Below are 15983 nucleotides of genomic sequence, written 5' to 3' on the forward strand. Positions count from 1 at the left end.
CTGCTCCCACCCTCGAGATCACATGGTGACCCTCGGCAGCCAATGCAGTGGACGCTAGGACCCTGCGGGACCCCGGGCGCCGCGACTGCACCGGCGCCGCTGCATTATAAATACTTCTCCAAAATGCGGCGCAGCTCCCTGCGCGCGCCCCGGCCGCCCGCCGCCTCCGCCCCGCGCTCCTGAGCCGCCGCCGCTGCCGCCGCCGCCGCCGCCGCCGCCGCGGGTCCGAGGGCGCCGCGCCCTTGCCCTGGGCCCGCCGCCCGGCCCGCGTCCCTGCGCTGCGCCGCCCGGCCGGGTGCATGCATTGTGGGCCTCCCGACATGGTCTGCGAGACGAAGATCGTGGCCGCCGAGGACCATGAGGCGCTGCCGGGGGCCCAGAAGGACGCGCTGCTCGCCGCCGCCGGCGCCATGTGGCCCCCGCTGCCCGCCGCCCCCGGGCCGGCCGCCGCCCCCGCCGCGCCCCCGCCCGCGCCGGGCCCCCAGGCTCTCGGCGGCGCCGGGGGCGCTGAGCCGGCCGAGGGGCGCGGCGTGTACATCCGCGAGTTCCGCGCGGCGGAGCAGGAGGCTGCGCGCCGCATCTTCTACGACGGCATCATGGAGCGCATCCCCAACACGGCCTTCCGCGGCCTGCGGCAGCACCCGCGCGCGCAGCTGCTCTACGCCCTGCTGGCCGGTCAGTGCGCGGGGACCCGGCGGGGCGGCGGGGCCCGGGCCGCGGGGCGCACCCCGGCCTGCCGCAGTCCGTGCCCGCCCGGCCCTCTGGGGACGCGCACGGGGCTCCCTCCGGTCCTCTCGCCCCCCACCCCCCAACCTTGGCCCCGGGCCTCGTCCCGGGAGGGAGGCGGACCCTTGCCTGCGCCTCGGACGCGCACGTTCTGCGGCGGCCCTGGGGCGAGGTGGCCCCCGGCGCTGGGGCCGATCCGGGCTCCCGGCCAAGGCGCGCGGGGCGGGGGCGTGGGAACCGGTGCGAGCCGAGTGCAGGGGCTGCGGGCGGGGAGGACTGGGGTCTCCACCGGCGTCCCCTCCCCAGTCATCCCGGTTGGAGGCGGGGGGGGGGGGGGGGCGGCAGGTAGCGCCCGCCGCCGAGGCCCCGCGCCCGGCGCGTGTAACTATATATAATCCGCCGGGCGGGGGAGGTTGCCTTGCCGGCTCCAAGTGCTAATTTATGAGGGGCAGGCAGCCAGCTCCCCGGGGTGCCGGGCGGAGGGAGCACGCTGAGGAGGCGGGGCGAGGGGCGGTGGGCCTGACGCGGCGCCCCCGCGGGGGGCTTTGAGGCTTGGCCCCTTGAGGCCTTGCAGCGGGAGGGCGGTTCTCCCCATTTCGTAGATGTGGAGCTTGAGGCTGGGCGGGCGGGACTTCCCAAGGTCACGCAGCAGAGGCCTTTCACTGCAGGCACGTCTGCCTCTGAGCGCTGGAGGCCCGGTTCGGCCTTCCTCCCTGGCCCCTGTCCTCATGACGCCCAGAAGCCGGCCCTGAGGGTTCTTGGCTGGGGTGGGGCCCCCGCCCAAGTTCCGGAGAGAGACGGTGCCTGGCCTGCCGGCTCTTTGACTTCCCCCAGCCTCATGTGGGCCAGGATATGGGCAAAGCGCCCTTCCTCAGCTAAGGGTCCGGGTGATGGGCAGGGCGGGCAGGCCCCCTGCCCCCCCAGTCATGCCCTAACCCATGCTCGCCAGCGGTTGAGGGCAGCCTGCCAGAGGCCGCTGCTGTGCCCAGGACACTTGGAAGTCGTGATGTCAGGTGTGACGGCATCGTGTCCTCGGGCGAGAAGTTTGCCATCAGGGCCAAGTGGAAGCAGCAGCTGTGCTGGTTTTTGCTCTTCCAGAGAAAACAGGCCGGGCTGTGGGCTTGGGGTCCCCTCCGCCCACGCCCGGTGGTTGTCGGCCGGGGGCCAGTGCGGTGTTGGACTCGGGCGGCCCCGGCGGGCACTCAGCGCGCCGTCTCCCCGCAGCGCTCTGCTTCGCCCTGACGCGCTCCCTCCTGCTGACCTGCCTGGTGCCCGCGGGGCTGCTGGCCTTGCGCTACTACTACAGCCGGAAGGTGGTCCTCGCCTACCTGGACTGCGCGCTGCACACGGACATGGCCGACATCGAGCAGTACTACATGAAGCCCCCCGGTGAGGCTCCAGCCGTGCCCCGCCCCCCAGTCCCTCCTCCCGGCAGAGCCACCCCCGCCCCAGCAGCCTCCGGTGGGCCGGGGGCAGCCTGGGCCGGGCGCCCGGTGAACTGAGCCTCCTGGGGACGAGGGTGCTGGCCGAGGGGTGGGGCGCCACGCGCTGGCAGGGCCGGGCTGGCAGGACTGGGTCCTCCTCCCGGACCGTCGCCGGCTTCCGTCCTGTGTCCTCTGAGGGCCGGGCGCCGGTGGCCCGAGCTGGCCCTGGGCCACGCTGACCCGCCCTGCTTCTCGGGCTGCCGCTGCCCGTCGCCTGGCGCCTGTCTCGCCCCCCAGGGGCCCTTTCGGTGTGTCTTGTGGGTCCCAGGCTGACCCAGAATGCTGGGGCCCTGAGTGGCAGGAAAGGGGACTGCACAGTGAGGGGATGAGAACCCTAGGAGAACGGGGGTCTCACGTCACGGCTTCCACTTCTGGTCCCTGGGCCACTTAACTAATCCCAGGGTCTCGCCCCGGCCCTGGCTTTCTGTAGACGGAGGGGCTGGTACCTGCTCTGGAGCCATCCCCTCCAGGAAGTTTATGCTCCAGGCTGGCCTGGGGGCAGGGGCAGGCTTTTCTCCATGCCTGGAGTTGGGGCGTGAAGGTCCCCCAGGTGCAGGAAGGTCTGTGTGGAGAGGGGCCTGAACGGCTGGTGAGGGTCAAGTAGGACCCTGGTGGGCGGCAGGGAAGGGTGGCCGGGCCAGGGGAAGCAAGGCTCCCAGGGCCAGGCTGATCTGCCTGGTGGGACCAGCTCCGGGCCGTGGCGGTAGGTCCTTTCCCAGCCCCGAAGCCGCCTGGCAGACCTTGGGCACCCTTGGTTCTGCTTTACCCTCTCCCAAGTCCAAACAAAGCATCTTACCAGCATCTTCAGCCCAGCTCTGCCCAGGACGGGAGGGGCCTTGCACCAAAGCCTGGAATGGCCCACCCTCTCTGGGGCGTAGTCCCCCTGGACGCGAGATCAGGTGGGCGGAGACAGCTGGGGGGGGGGGGTTCTACAGGAAGACCCCTCGGGGGGCGGGGATGCTGGACTCGGCTAACCAGGCCCCGCTGGGGCTTGTGGGGGCTGCTTCTGCTCTGGGGAAACTGAGTCTGTGCTGACCTCTGACCCGGGCTGGGTGGGTGGGGAGAGCCCAAGCCCCTGGCCAGTGGGCAGGTCAGCGGGCTGGGTGGGTGGGGGCGGTCATTCCCAAGCTCTGGCTGCGTGCCCGGGCTCAGTCTCAGGGTTTGGCAGTGAGGAGACCCCCACAGAGGTGACAGGCCGGGGCGGGGGGTGTGCTGGGGAAGCAGGCGGGGGGGACCCTGAGGTGTCAAGCGGACGGGAGAAGAGTGTCTTCCCGGCGGGGTCATGTGAAGGCGCTTTAGGGAGAGGACGTGGCAGTGGAGGCTGGTGTGGCCGTGGGTAGGGCGTGCGCAGGCAGGCTCCCTGGAGTGGGCACCACCCCGGCTTAATCTCCTGGAGCCCCTGGACCTCGGGTCACTGGAGGCGATGGTCTCCCTGTGGCCAGTGCCCCCAGGCCTCTCCCCTCCCATCTTCGTCCCTCTGACCCTCCTGTGCCTCTCAGCTCCCCAGAGATCCCCCCCCCAAAGCCCCCTCCTGCCCTGCCCGGAACTGCGGAGGGTCTGGGCCGGGCCTGGGGGCAGGGTGGCAGGCAGGCTGGGCCCGGCGCTTGGCCCAGAGGGGCCCTGCGGGCCGGCTGACATGTGGCGGTGCCCGTGGCCCTGACCGCCTCCCTGTTCCCCACAGGCTCCTGCTTCTGGGTGGCCGTACTGGACGGCAACGTGGTGGGCATCGTGGCGGCGCGGGCCCACGCGGCGGACAACACCGTGGAGCTGCTGCGCATGTCCGTGGACTCGCGCTTCCGCGGCAAGGGCATCGCCAAGGCGCTGGGCCGCAAGGTGCTGGAGTTCGCGCTGGTGCACAACTACTCCGCGGTGGTGCTGGGCACCACGGCCGTCAAGGTGGCCGCCCACAAGCTCTACGAGTCGCTGGGCTTCAGACACATGGGCTCAAGTGACCGCTACGTGATGCCCGGCATGACCCTCTCACTGGCCGAGCGCCTCTTCTTCCAGGTCCGCTACCACCGCTACCGCCTGCAGCTGCGCGAGGAGTGACCGCCGCCGTCCGCCCGCCCGCCGCCCGCCGCCCGCCTGCGCCCGCCCCGCCCGCCGCCCGGGCCGCTTTCAGACGCTCACCTTGGCGTGTGTGCTGGGCTTCTCCCTTTTCGACACCACACGGTTCCTTGGCTGGTTCCGGGAGGATGCCGGGGCGGAGTGCATCGGTGACACGTGGGAAGGTGGGTGGGCCCTCCAGCCACGCCCCCCGCCCTCCCTGGGTCGGGCCACGCCCTGAAGAGGGACAGCGTGGGCCGCCACGAGCCCACGCAGCTGCTGGCCCCGGCCGGTGCGCCCCGTCCCGCTTAGCCCTGAGGTGGCGAGGGGCCCCGCCTTGCCCACCAAGCACAGAGCCTCTGGGGTGAGGACCCCCGCGCCCAGCAGACCCATGGCCGGCAGTGGGGCGGGGCTCGGCCGTCCGCCCCCAGCGGGCGTGGCCTGCCGCGCCCCCGGGGCGCTGGGCTGCCAGCAGGCCGCTTTGCTCCGCTCTGTGCATGCCGAGGATGTGGCCTGGCTGCAGCATGCCGCATGCCCGCAGCCCCCACCCCTGCCCCGCCCAGACTGGACCAGACTGGTTAGCGCCCTGGCCCCCACCCGGCTCTCTGGAGCCCTGCTGTCCACCTCGCCCCTCGCTTCCCCCAGTCCAGCTCTGCTTCGACGTCGGATCACACCCTTTCCTTTCGGTACCTGCCCCTCCTCCGCCCGGGCTTTGCTGATTGGCGTCGTCATCCAGGTGTGGTTCCCATAGCGACGTGTGGTCCAGCAGCGGTCAGGGCCCTCTGGGAGGGCAGGGTGGAGGCGGCTGTGGGGGTCCCCGCTCCCCCAGGGCCAGCTCCATCGGGCTTGGTGGCCGCTCCCGGACCCCCTGGGTACTTCCTGCCCCGGGGCAGCCGGGCTCTGTCCTGTGAATCTTGACCAACCCAGGCTGCTGCCCGCACCACCGAGCCCGTAGCTTCTCCCAGCCTGAAGCCGACCTATTTTTTAATAAGTTATTTAGACAGAATAGCACTCTGCATGACTTTAACTCTTGGGACAAAATGGTAGTTGATACCTACACACATACACACACACACACCTGTGTGGTCTAGAATATGCACTATTTCCGGCCCAGTTTGGTGGGGGCGGGTGCCGGGGGATGGAGGGTTGGTTTGGAGTCTGGAGGGAGACCCTGACTGAACGTCGTTTCCGCCCTGAGGGCACTCCTGGGCGGGCGCGGGCGGGAGCAGTTTGCCAGCAGCGTCCAGTGTAGGAGTGGGGTGCCTTCGGGGTGCTCACCCCCTGCCCCAGGTCGCAGGCAGGGGCTTTTGGGAGCGGGGGTGGCCCAGAGCAGGGGAGGAAGGTGGTGGCCGGAGGGACATAGAGGCCCGCCGAGACCCCTTACTTTGGGGGTGCGGGGAGTGGCAGGTGGCGTGGGCCACTGACCTGGGCCCCACATGTGGGGCCCTGGAGGGCGCGTCCTCAGAGGCGCTTTGAGCGGGCTGCGCCTGGCCTCCCGAGGGGCCCTGGGTACTGTGAGCGGCTGAGATAACTTGCAGAACATTGTACAGACCCCGCGCTCCCCTGTACATTCTCCCCGGTGGCGCCCGGCCCCCATCGGGGGTGGGAGTTTTGTAGACTGTACAGAAATCGGCCCCCTATTTTCTTGCAGCTCTCAGATTTTGTTAATCTGGATAATACAGACAGACGTAAAGTGTTTTAGCAAAACGGAAAACAAAGCTGTGCCTTTTTCCTCTTTCTGTTGGGTTTGGTGTCGGCTCGGGGTGGCCTTAGGTGGCGAGGGGTGCGGTGGGGCTGCGGCCGGCCTGGGGCCTGCCGGGTCATGTCCTTGTTCGGTGGCGGCTCCGGGACGCCGCGGGCTTCCTCCCACCCTGTGCCTTTGGGGCCCCTGTCCCCGGTGGGGGCGTGGGCGCGGGGGGCCCTCAGCATCTGTTGGTGTGGACTGGAGCACCTCGAGGGGGTCCCTCCTGGCAGGGGTGTGGCCCCTCCTGTCCCCTGCTGCTTGGGCCCCCTGTCCACCCCTGCAGATGGCCCAGAGGGTGCTGGGCACGGGCTGGGCCCTCAGCCTCCCCTCGTGCCCTCTGTTGCTGCCGGGACGGACACCAGGAGGGGTGTGGCAGGGTGGCCGCATGTCAGGAACGCTGCTGTCCAGCTGCCGCCCTGCCCTGAGGTGCCCGTGTACCCCAGGCTGGGTGCGTGCTGAGCCCAGGTTGGGACCCCTGCGCGGCCAGCGTGCGGCTTGGGCTCCTGGGGACAGGTCTTCCAGCCTCCCCTCAGCCTGGGAGCTAACTGCTCCACAAACATGCACTGCGTTGTGAGTTTTATACCTTTGTAGAAATCCTGATGTCACTTCTACCTCTGTGAAGCGTGCCCCGGGGTCCTGCCTGGGGGTGTGTCTGGGCAGCTTCTCTGTGTGGGGCGGCCCTGGGCCCCTCCGCGCTTAGGGGCCCAGCTTCCAGGCAACAGAAGCGGGAGGCGGAGCCTGAGCACGTCTTTGTCAGATGGGCCTGGAGCACCGGTCCGATGGGCCCATCCGGGTCTCGGGGCCCATCCGGGTCTCGGGACCCAGGGTGGCTGAGGCTCTAGCATTGCTGGAAGGCCCAGCGTCCTGGCCCGTGACTGGCAGGCTTTGCCCGGGTAAAGGCTCTTTAGGCAGCTGGTCCTGAGGGCGGGCAGCCAGAGCGGGTGGTGGGCATGTGTTGGGGCCGGCTGGGTGGTCTGGCCCCACGCAGGGCCGAGGTGGTGTCCCCCCTGGTCCCTCCGTCTGTGTTGGGGCTGGCCCAGGGCAGGGTTGGGGGTGGACGGATGAGGGGCTTGGACCGGGAGGCCACGTGGTCCCGGGGCCCCCATCCTGCTCTGGGGGTCCTTTCTCAGAGATGGTCCTCTGGGGGTGAGGGGCTCCTTCCTGTGTCTGGCAAGGGCTTGGAGGCCCTCTGGGCCCCTGGCCTTGCTCTGGCCTCCAGGGGGCATGCTGGAAGTATGGGTGCAAGCATCTGCCTGCCCTTGGGGGCTGTCAGTGTCGGGGGCTGCTGGACTGTGGCCCTGGGCCCTCCCTGGCGCGTGCCGTGTGCCACCTCTGCTCCCATGTCTGTCCGAAACCACTGCTGTGCATCATTCCAGCCCCTGAACCTGAGCTGGTGGCCCTGGGGACTTTTTGGGGTTGAGTTCTGGGCCGGGTGCGGGCAGACCCTGGGCTGCGTTTGCTCGGGGTGCCTCGGCGGCATGAGATCTGCTGACTCCCAGTGTTGGATGTGGTTTTTTAACAGCAATAATCAGCCACTTTGGAGAAGGGGTGTGCCTGTGTGTGTGCGTGTGTGCCTGTGTGTGTGTGCACGTGTGCAGGGGGAGAGCCTGGTGTCTGAGGGCCCCAGGGGGCCGGGGGTGCTTGGCCGGGGCGGGCTGGCCCCGCGGCCTCGTCCGCTCTCCTCCGGCCCAGCCGGCCTGGGTCCCAGCCCTCCTTCCTCCTGGGCTGAGGCTGCTGGATGGGCCCGCGTGCAGCAGGGGTGCCTGGGGTGAGCTTTTGCCCGGGGCGCTGGCACTGTGGGGAGGGTGGCCAGGGCAGGGACACTCGGTGACACTCTGCAGGCTGGAGGTCAGATCTGGGGATGGGGGGCCCCGGGCCAGGCCATCTGACCACGGCGGCCCTGGGTGGGCTACCACCACTTGCTGAGTCCACCGTCTGTGTGTCCAGGACGTGCTCAGTGGCCCGCGGGAGGGCCCCAAGGGGCGCCGAGTTCTGGGGGCGTGGGCTGCCGGGCGGGGGGTCCCTGGCCCCCTGTGCATGTGTGAGCCACGGGAGGGGCCGCATCCACGGCCCTGCGCCTGCCCGGCCCCCGATGCTGCTGTTTTTCAATAAAACCCGAGCTGATGGAATCGGGCTCCGTGCTTTCTTGCCGTGTCCTCTGTGTAACACTGGGCCCGGAAGGGCTCCTCCCTGAGGTGCTGGGCTTCCCCCCGACCCCGGGGTGGGGGTGAGTGGTGGGGTGACCCGTGGGCGGGGGGGCCCCCCGTTCCTGTGTCTGCAGCCCTGACCTGGCCACCCTGCCCGCTTGCATCTGCCTGCCTGTCTGACGCTCCTTGGAGCCATGGGCTCACCGGATGGGGTGGGTGGAGGGCACTGGGACCTCCAGGTCCTGTAAGGAAGGGCCGTGGGGGGGTTGGGGTGTCAGCCAGGGACAGGGGCGCTGAGACCCCGGGGGAGGCGCCCAGCATGCCCCAGGGCTGCTGAAGCCCACCCAGTGTGACGGCCCCCAGGCGGGCCTTGCTCTGGCTGCCCCCTCCTGCTGGGGCCGCCTTCCGGGCGGGGGTGCGCCCTCTTCTCTGAGTCTGACTGGGTCCCGCCTGCCCCACGGGGCTGCCTGCACACAGGGGCCCAGCCCGGCCCCAGGAAGGCGCTCCCAGGACGGTCGCTGGTCTGCGCGAGGTCCTCACGAGAGGAGGCGGTGATCTCTGCCTTTGTGGTGATGGCATGAACACAGGACGTCGTTCAGACACTGACACGCCGGATGCAGTGGTGTGGGGGGCCCCGCGCCCGCTGCGAGGGGCAGGCCCGGCCGTCAGGCCCTGCACGCCCTGGGAGACCAGCGACAACGATTTGAAACCGTGAGAGGAACGGGCCTGGGCATGGTGAGCGGCGACGACCCCGTCACCCGGAAGAGTGAGGCCGTGTCTCGTGGGCTCGAGTCGCTGTAAGGCTGGGAGCCGGGCTGGGGCGGGGAGCCTGCTCCCCTCCTGGAGGGGCTCCCTCAGCCCTGCTGGTCTGCCCTGCCCGGCGAGCACTGCGCCCCTCTTGGAGGTGGCTCGCGGAGCTGGAACCCAGACCAGGAGCCGGGGCGGGGCAGGCCTGCTGGGGCCTGTCCGGCGAGGCAACCTCTCTGGCCACAGTGTCCCTGTCGTCCAAGGGGGCAGCTCTGTCTCAGGCCGCGGGGAGGCTCTGGGGTGCTCAGGCCAGACCCTCTCTCGGGCCCGGGGTGTCTGTGAGAAGTGGCTGCTGAGCGCCCAGGCACAGGCCCCTCTGGCCCTCAGGAGGGTGGTCGGGCCGTGCTCTCCGCCCAGCGCACCGCCACCCGCCCGCTGGCGCCGGGGGGCCTCCGGGAGCCAGGCTGCTGGCTGCTCCCGGCTCCTGCAAGGTGCGGAGCAGCTGCCCGGTGGGGGGACCCAGAGTGGCAGAGGGCTGCGGGCACGGTTTCCTACCCACGGGAAGGATTCACACAGACAGGTGAGGACAGCTCCTTGAGAAGCGTTTACTGCAGGCGGCCCCGGGGGAAGGTGGCCCTGACCACATAGAAAGCGCTGGTGGACGCGGTTCTCTTCGCTGTTGCCTGGGGCTACAGGCCAAATGAAGGCAAAAAATGCAGGCGCGGGGGTCGGTGCTCTAGAGCTGGCGGGGGCCCAGCTGTTGCTTGGAGACTTGGCAGAACGGTGGTGGGGCCGGGGCCAGGGGCCCTCTGCAGAGGTGCCAGGTGTCCCCACGAGCGGCCTGCACTCAGGCTTACCTTCAGGGGCACCTGTGCGGGCAGCAGAGGTGAGTGCCCGGCCTTCCTGGCCTTCCCGGCCACCGCCACCTCCCGCGCCCCCTGGCAGGCAGGCCAGGGCCCATGGTGCCCAGGCAGCCCCTTGCCCAGACACACGACCAGACAGCCTGGCAGCTCTGCTAGGGACAGACACAGACGCACACACACGCACACACACACACATATACACACTGACACACACACATGCACTCACGCACACACACACACGCACACATTTGTACACACACATTCAGGCACACACACATACACACTCATACACATTCACACTCATACATACACACATACACACACTTATACACACACATTCAGGCACACACACATATACTCTCATACACACACTCACACTCATACACACACACACACATATACACACATGCACACATATACACACACATGCACACATTTGTACACACACATTCAGGCACACACACACATATACACACTCTCATACACACACATGCACACACTTATACACATGCATTCAGGCACACACACATATACTCTCATACACACATTCACACACTCATACACACACATGCACTCACACACGCACACATGCGCACACACTCATACATTCACACACCCTTTCATACACACATGTACACACTTATACACACACATTCAGACACACACACATGCATACGTGTGCACACACTCTCATACACACATGCACACACTTATACACACACATTCAGGCACACACACATGCATACATGCACGCACACACACACACTCATACACATGCACTCATGCACACACATTCAGACACACACATGCATACGTGCACACATACATATACACTCATACATTCACACACTCAGATACACACTCATACACATTCAGACACACACACACTCACACTCATACACACATTCACACAGACACACACACATGCACACAGACACATTCAGACACACTTTCACGCACTCATGCACACACTCTCAGATATATGCACACACACATACATTCACACATTCAGACACTCTCACACATACACTCATACACACCTGCATACGCACACACACATACACACTCAGATACACACACATGCACTCACACACACACATGCATGCACACACACTCATACACACATACTCAGATACACATACATGCACATACACATGTACACTCACACACATGCACACACACATTCAGACACACTCTCATGAACTTACACACTCACACACACACACTTACACACTCACACACACTGGCAGGCTTACAGGCTCTGGCACACCCACCCCATCATGACGCCTCGACCTTGGCTGAGCCCCCTCACCTGCTGGGCCTCTGTGTGGCAGGGAGGCCTTGGGGGCTGGGCCAGGTGAGGGGTTCGGGGATGGGGGTGTCCCGGTGCCCTGTGGGCCCCCGGGGATCGGCCGGCTCCAAGGGGTGCAGAGGGCCCTGGAGAGCTCTCCCTGGGACCTGATGCTGCGTGGGCCCTGACCACAGCTCAACAGCTCCATCCCCACTGGAGGGTGGGGGGGGGGGACTTGCAGTGGCCACCACGGGGCTACTAGCGGGGTGAGGTCAGGCTTCCTGGGCTTCCAGGTACCTCGGGGTCCCCACGTCTCCACCCACCAGGAGAACAAGCACAGACCACCCTGGATGACGGGTGGTCCTGGCCCTGGCTGGCCCCGGGGGCGCTCCTTCACCCACAGGGCGAGGTCGGGGTGAAGTGAACAGGGCATGGTGCTCAGAGCAGGCTGCTCCCAGGTGGGCTGAGGGGAGGCCGGCCCTCTCCTGCGTGTTTCCAGCGGCCCCGGGCCACCTGTGGCCCCTTCGGGGGCCGTCTGCACGGCTTCAGGGCCTCCCGCCCCCTTGTTACCCCTCCACCTCCGGTACCTCCAGGGGGAGCCTGGACCAGAGCTCTTCCCACGAGGACCCGGGCCCTCTGAGCGCCGCCCGCCAGCGCTTTGGCTGGAATGGGCCGGGCAAGGGCCCAGGGAGGGCTGGCAGGGCTGAGCGTGGCCCGCGGCTCCACCCCTCACCTGCAGCTGCAGCTCCAGCGCCGGCACGTGCTGCAGGGCCTCCATGGTTCCCCGGACGAGGTCTGGAGAGAGCAAGACAGAGACCGCTCAAGCCCGCCGGCAGAGCCATGCCAGGAGGACGCTCGGCCCCAGCTCACCAGTCCCCCCGAGTCCACAGGGTCCCCCCGAGTCCACAGGGTTCCCCTGAGTCCACATGGTTCCCCCCAAGTCCACAGGGTTCCCCCGAGTCCACACAGCCCACCTGAGTCCACACGGTCCCCTTGAGTCCACAGGGTCCCCGAGTCCACAGGGTCCCCCTGAGTCCACAGGCTCCCCCAGTTCACATGGCCATGGTCCCCCGCCGCCCGAGCAGCCCCGTGGTTCTCCCTGACAGCTTCCAGCTCCCGCTGGCCGCGTCCACAGCTCATGCTTGAGGCACCCTAACTGGCCCAGCCGCAGGCAGTGGGGAGCAGGGCCCTCGGCCCCCAGGAGTGCCATAGCCCCCCCCACTTCTCTGCCACTGCCCCCTGACCTCCACCCACTGACCCCCACCCCCAGATGGCCAGGCCAGAGCAGCCCGGGTAGGATGGCCTGTGCCCCTGCCGAAACCCCTGTGAGGGTTCAGGTGCCAGCAAAGCCGCAAGGACGGCTGGAGGCCCTGGGGACTGGGGGCCCGGTCACCGGGGGGTGGGTGGGCCTGGGGATGGGAGCGGCCCGCGGCGGGGTCACCGGCTCGGGCTTCCTCAGCGTTTGCACCAAGCTCTCTGCCCCTTGGATGAGAGGACATTCCTCCTGCCCTGAGTCAGCTGACACTTGGGTACAAAGACTGCAGGCGGCGCGGAGGGCCGGGGCCAGCGGCTGCTGTCTGCCCCACCACGGCCTCGGGGCTCACGGTGGCCTCACGGGGGGCTGGGCCCGGGTGCCTGCAGGAGGACCAGCGGCTGCCCCTGTGCTGGCAGAGGACCCTGGCAGTGACAGGGGGGTGGGTCGGGCTGGGGGACCCCAGCCTGCTCTCAGGGCGCTGGCAGAGGCCCCGGCCTCCCTGGGGACCGCGGGGGTCCAGGGCTTCCCAAGGGGAGTCAGGACCTTGGCCCCTCACCGGGTGCGTAGACGACGCCAGGCCCTCGCGTGTCCCCTCCTTTGTGAGATGGACCTGCCGAGGGACACCAAGTAAGCCCCGGGTGGAGCTGGCGCTCCCCGTGGTCACCCATGCTCTGAGCCCGCTCTGTAGGGCCCCTGAGGGCAGGGACCAGAGCACCATGCAGCCTCAGCCGGCATCTGCCCCCGGGCCCCACCGCGTGTGTCGTGACCACCCAGCATTTCAGAGATGTCACCTGTCTCGTGGTCCCTGGCTGGGCCGGGACCCCGGGGCGCCCTCAGCACAGTGCCAGGTGGTGGCTCCCGAGTGCGGGCGGGGGGCCCCTGTGTCTCAGGGAGCCTCACCTCGCTGCCTGCCTGCGGGGGACAGGACTGTTCCTAAAGGGCTCCCTTCCAGATGTGGGACTTTCTCCTTCCTTTTCAAGCAGCAAGTGAGCGCACAGCATTCCCTTCAAATGGTTTGTTTCAGACTTGTCATTTCCAAACCCACAGCCACCATGTAAGATGGGACCCTGTGCAGGTGGGTCCCTATAGGGTGGGCCCATGCAGGGTGGATCCACGTAGGGTGGGCCCATGCAGGGTGGGTCCTAGGTAGAATGGGTCCCATGTAGGGTGGGTCCATGGAGGGTGGGTCCCATGCAGGGTGGATCCATGTATGGTGGATCCACGTAGGGTGGGTCCCATGCAGGGTGGGTCCACGTAGGGTGGGTCCCATGCAGGGTGGATCCATGTAAGGTGGGTCCCATGCAGGGTGGGTCCAAGTAGGGTGGGTCCCATGCAGGGTGGATCCATGTAGGGTGGGTCCCATGCAGGGTGGGTCCTAGGTAGAATGGGTCCTACATAGGGTGGGTCCCATGAGGGGGGTGGGGGGGGTGGGGGGGGGTGGGGGGGGTGGGGGGGGGTGGGGGGTGGGGGGGGTCCACGCAGGGTGGCCTCCCCACCATCAGGGGTGGTCCCTGGAGGTGAGGGCGCTGAGGCCCAGAGCCCCCCCTTTACAGGCAGGTCTGCAGGCAGGTGGTGGCGCTGGGGGTGCGTGGCCAGTTATCCCCCGAGAGCCGGTGGAGCTGGGGACCCAGCCCTGAGACGCCCTGCCCGGCATCCCTCCTCCACCAGCGGGCCGTCTGCTCCTGCTCTCACGGGAGGCGGAAGGGGCCCCACGGCTGCAGGAGCGGCTGCCACGGCAGGAGGCCCGGGCCCCCCTGAGGACCGAGCTGGAGGCCAGGCTCTGGGCCAACAGCCGGGGGCGGGGCTGACACTGCCACTGTCCTGCAGCCCAGCTCCTGCAGAGGGGGTCCCAGTGCTGCCCCCATCTTCCGGGGCCCCCAGCAGGGCACTTGGCGTTCTCTGGGGGCTGCTGGCCAGGGTGCAGCCCTCTGGGCCTCTCAAGGGCCCCTAGACCAGCCTGGGCATTCTGCCGGTGGCCCCTGCAGGGGGCAGGGAAGGGGCCTGTGAGCCCCCCAAGAGAAGCTTTAACTATTCCTGAAACAGGAGCAACCCCGGCCCCTGGGGGCTCACCCGCGAACTCAGGAACCTGTGAATCCTCCACTTCAAACAGCAGCTCATCGTGAATCTGGGCAAGCAACCTGCAAGACACACGGGAAGGAGACGCCCTGGTGTGGGCCCTCGGCCTGCGACCAGGGGAGGCCGCGGGGTGGGGGTCGGGTGGCTGGGGGCGTGCAGGGCGCCCCACGGCACTGGGCAATCCGCCTGGGGTTTGGCACCGGCAGCCTGGGAGGCTGTGGCTCAGGGGAGCGGGAGGACCAGGGTGGGCAAGTGGCTGGGGTCAGCGCAGCGTCACAAGACAGCCTCCAGGAGGAAGAGAACGGGGCTCAGGAGAGAGGCGCCTGCGGGCAGAGGGTCAGGACGAGGGCCTGGGGGCCCTCCTGCCCCCTCCCCCGGAGGAAGCTGAGGACACGGCGGGGCTGAGCCTTTGAGAAGAGCCTCTCCCCCCACCCGGGACTTCCCTGGTGGTCCAGCGGTTAGGAATCTGCCTCCAGCGCAGGGGACGTGGGTTCCATCTCGCATCAGGGAACTGAGATCCCAGGTGCCTCAGCTCAGCAGCTGAGCCCGCGAGGCATGGGCACCGAGCCTGAGCACAGCAGGGACCCCGTGTGTCACGCCTGAGACTCACGCGGCCAGACGTGAACAAACAGAGAAACGTGCGCCAGAGACAGGGGCCGAAGACCCCCGCTGCTGCTGTTCAGTCACTCAGTCGTGTCCGACTCTGTGACCTCATGGACTGCAGCACGCCGGGCCTCCCTGTCCATCACCAACTCCTGGATCTCGCTCAAACTCATGTGCATCGAGTCGGTGATGCCCTCAAACCATCTCGTCCTCTGTCGTCCCTTTCTCCTCCTGACCTCAATCTCTCCCAGCATCAGGCTCTTTTCCAACAAGTTGGCTCTTTCCAATAGATGTTAGAGAACCCCCCTGAGACCGTCATGGGGGCAGGACTCCAACAGGGACTGACCTCTAGCTGAGGCCACTCTGTGGGCACACGACCCCAGCCCACAGCCTGGGCGCCTCAGACTGCCTGCCAGGCCACTCCTCACCCCCTACCCCGCACCTTAGACTCCGGGTCCGGGGCTCAGCCGCAGGGGAAGGGTTCATGCTCACTCCGGCCCCTTCCGCTGGGCGGGTCCTGGCTCCACGTCCTCTCTGAGCGCCCTCACGCACCCCCTGGAGGAGGTCTGTCCCCACCCACCTCAGGGTACACAGACGCTGCGGTGAGAGATGTGGGGGCCGCAGAGGTGCTGCTGAGGGGCTGGGGCTCCGGAAGGACTTGCACTCACCCCCCGTGGCTGGCGGGGGGCTCCTGTGTGCCCGGGGTGGGAGTGGAGGAGGGGGGCACCCCAGGCATCAGCCCCTGCAGCTCTGCGTGGCTGCCCAGGACCCAGCCAGCGAGGGCCCGGCGTGCGGGCGACACCTGCTGGGGCCATGAGCTGGGCCTGGAACCGGCCCCTGGCTGGTCAGACGGAGCGCTCAGGGAGGGGCGGCGGGGCAGTGCCCGTGGCCCTCGGCAGGGTGGGCGGCCCGCCCTCTGTGTGAGCCAGCCTCTGCCTCCAGCACGCTGCTTCCCAGGGGAGGGGCCGCGCTCTGTCCTTGTCCGCCGCGGCCTGGACGCA

General features: G+C 67.9%; 2 protein-coding genes across 2 annotated transcripts in view; one reads left to right on the plus strand and one right to left on the minus strand.

The window, feature by feature from the left end:
* The first annotated feature begins 299 nt into the window (after positions 1 to 299).
* On the plus strand, positions 300 to 4284 carry NAT8L (N-acetyltransferase 8 like). Its single transcript, XM_061145132.1, has 3 exons — positions 300 to 675; positions 1951 to 2115; positions 3892 to 4284. Exons 1-3 carry the CDS (start codon positions 300 to 302, stop codon positions 4257 to 4259), a joined length of 909 nt encoding a protein of 302 aa, XP_061001115.1. The 3' UTR covers positions 4260 to 4284.
* Positions 4285 to 9524: 5240 nt separating this feature from the next.
* The window catches only part of HAUS3 (HAUS augmin like complex subunit 3), a 159122-nt gene continuing 152663 nt past the window's right edge, over positions 9525 to 15983 (minus strand). The window contains exons 24-26 of the mRNA XM_061145370.1: positions 14374 to 14441; positions 11782 to 11843; positions 9525 to 9763 (exon numbers count right to left, since the gene is read on the minus strand). Coding sequence (XP_061001353.1) covers positions 9584 to 9763; positions 11782 to 11843; positions 14374 to 14441 — 310 coding nt within the window. The 3' untranslated portion in view covers positions 9525 to 9583. The remainder of the gene's footprint in view (positions 9764 to 11781; positions 11844 to 14373; positions 14442 to 15983) is intronic.

The sequence above is a fragment of the Dama dama genome, chromosome 6, assembly GCF_033118175.1.
Source record: "Dama dama isolate Ldn47 chromosome 6, ASM3311817v1, whole genome shotgun sequence".
Lineage (NCBI taxonomy): Eukaryota > Metazoa > Chordata > Mammalia > Artiodactyla > Cervidae > Dama > Dama dama.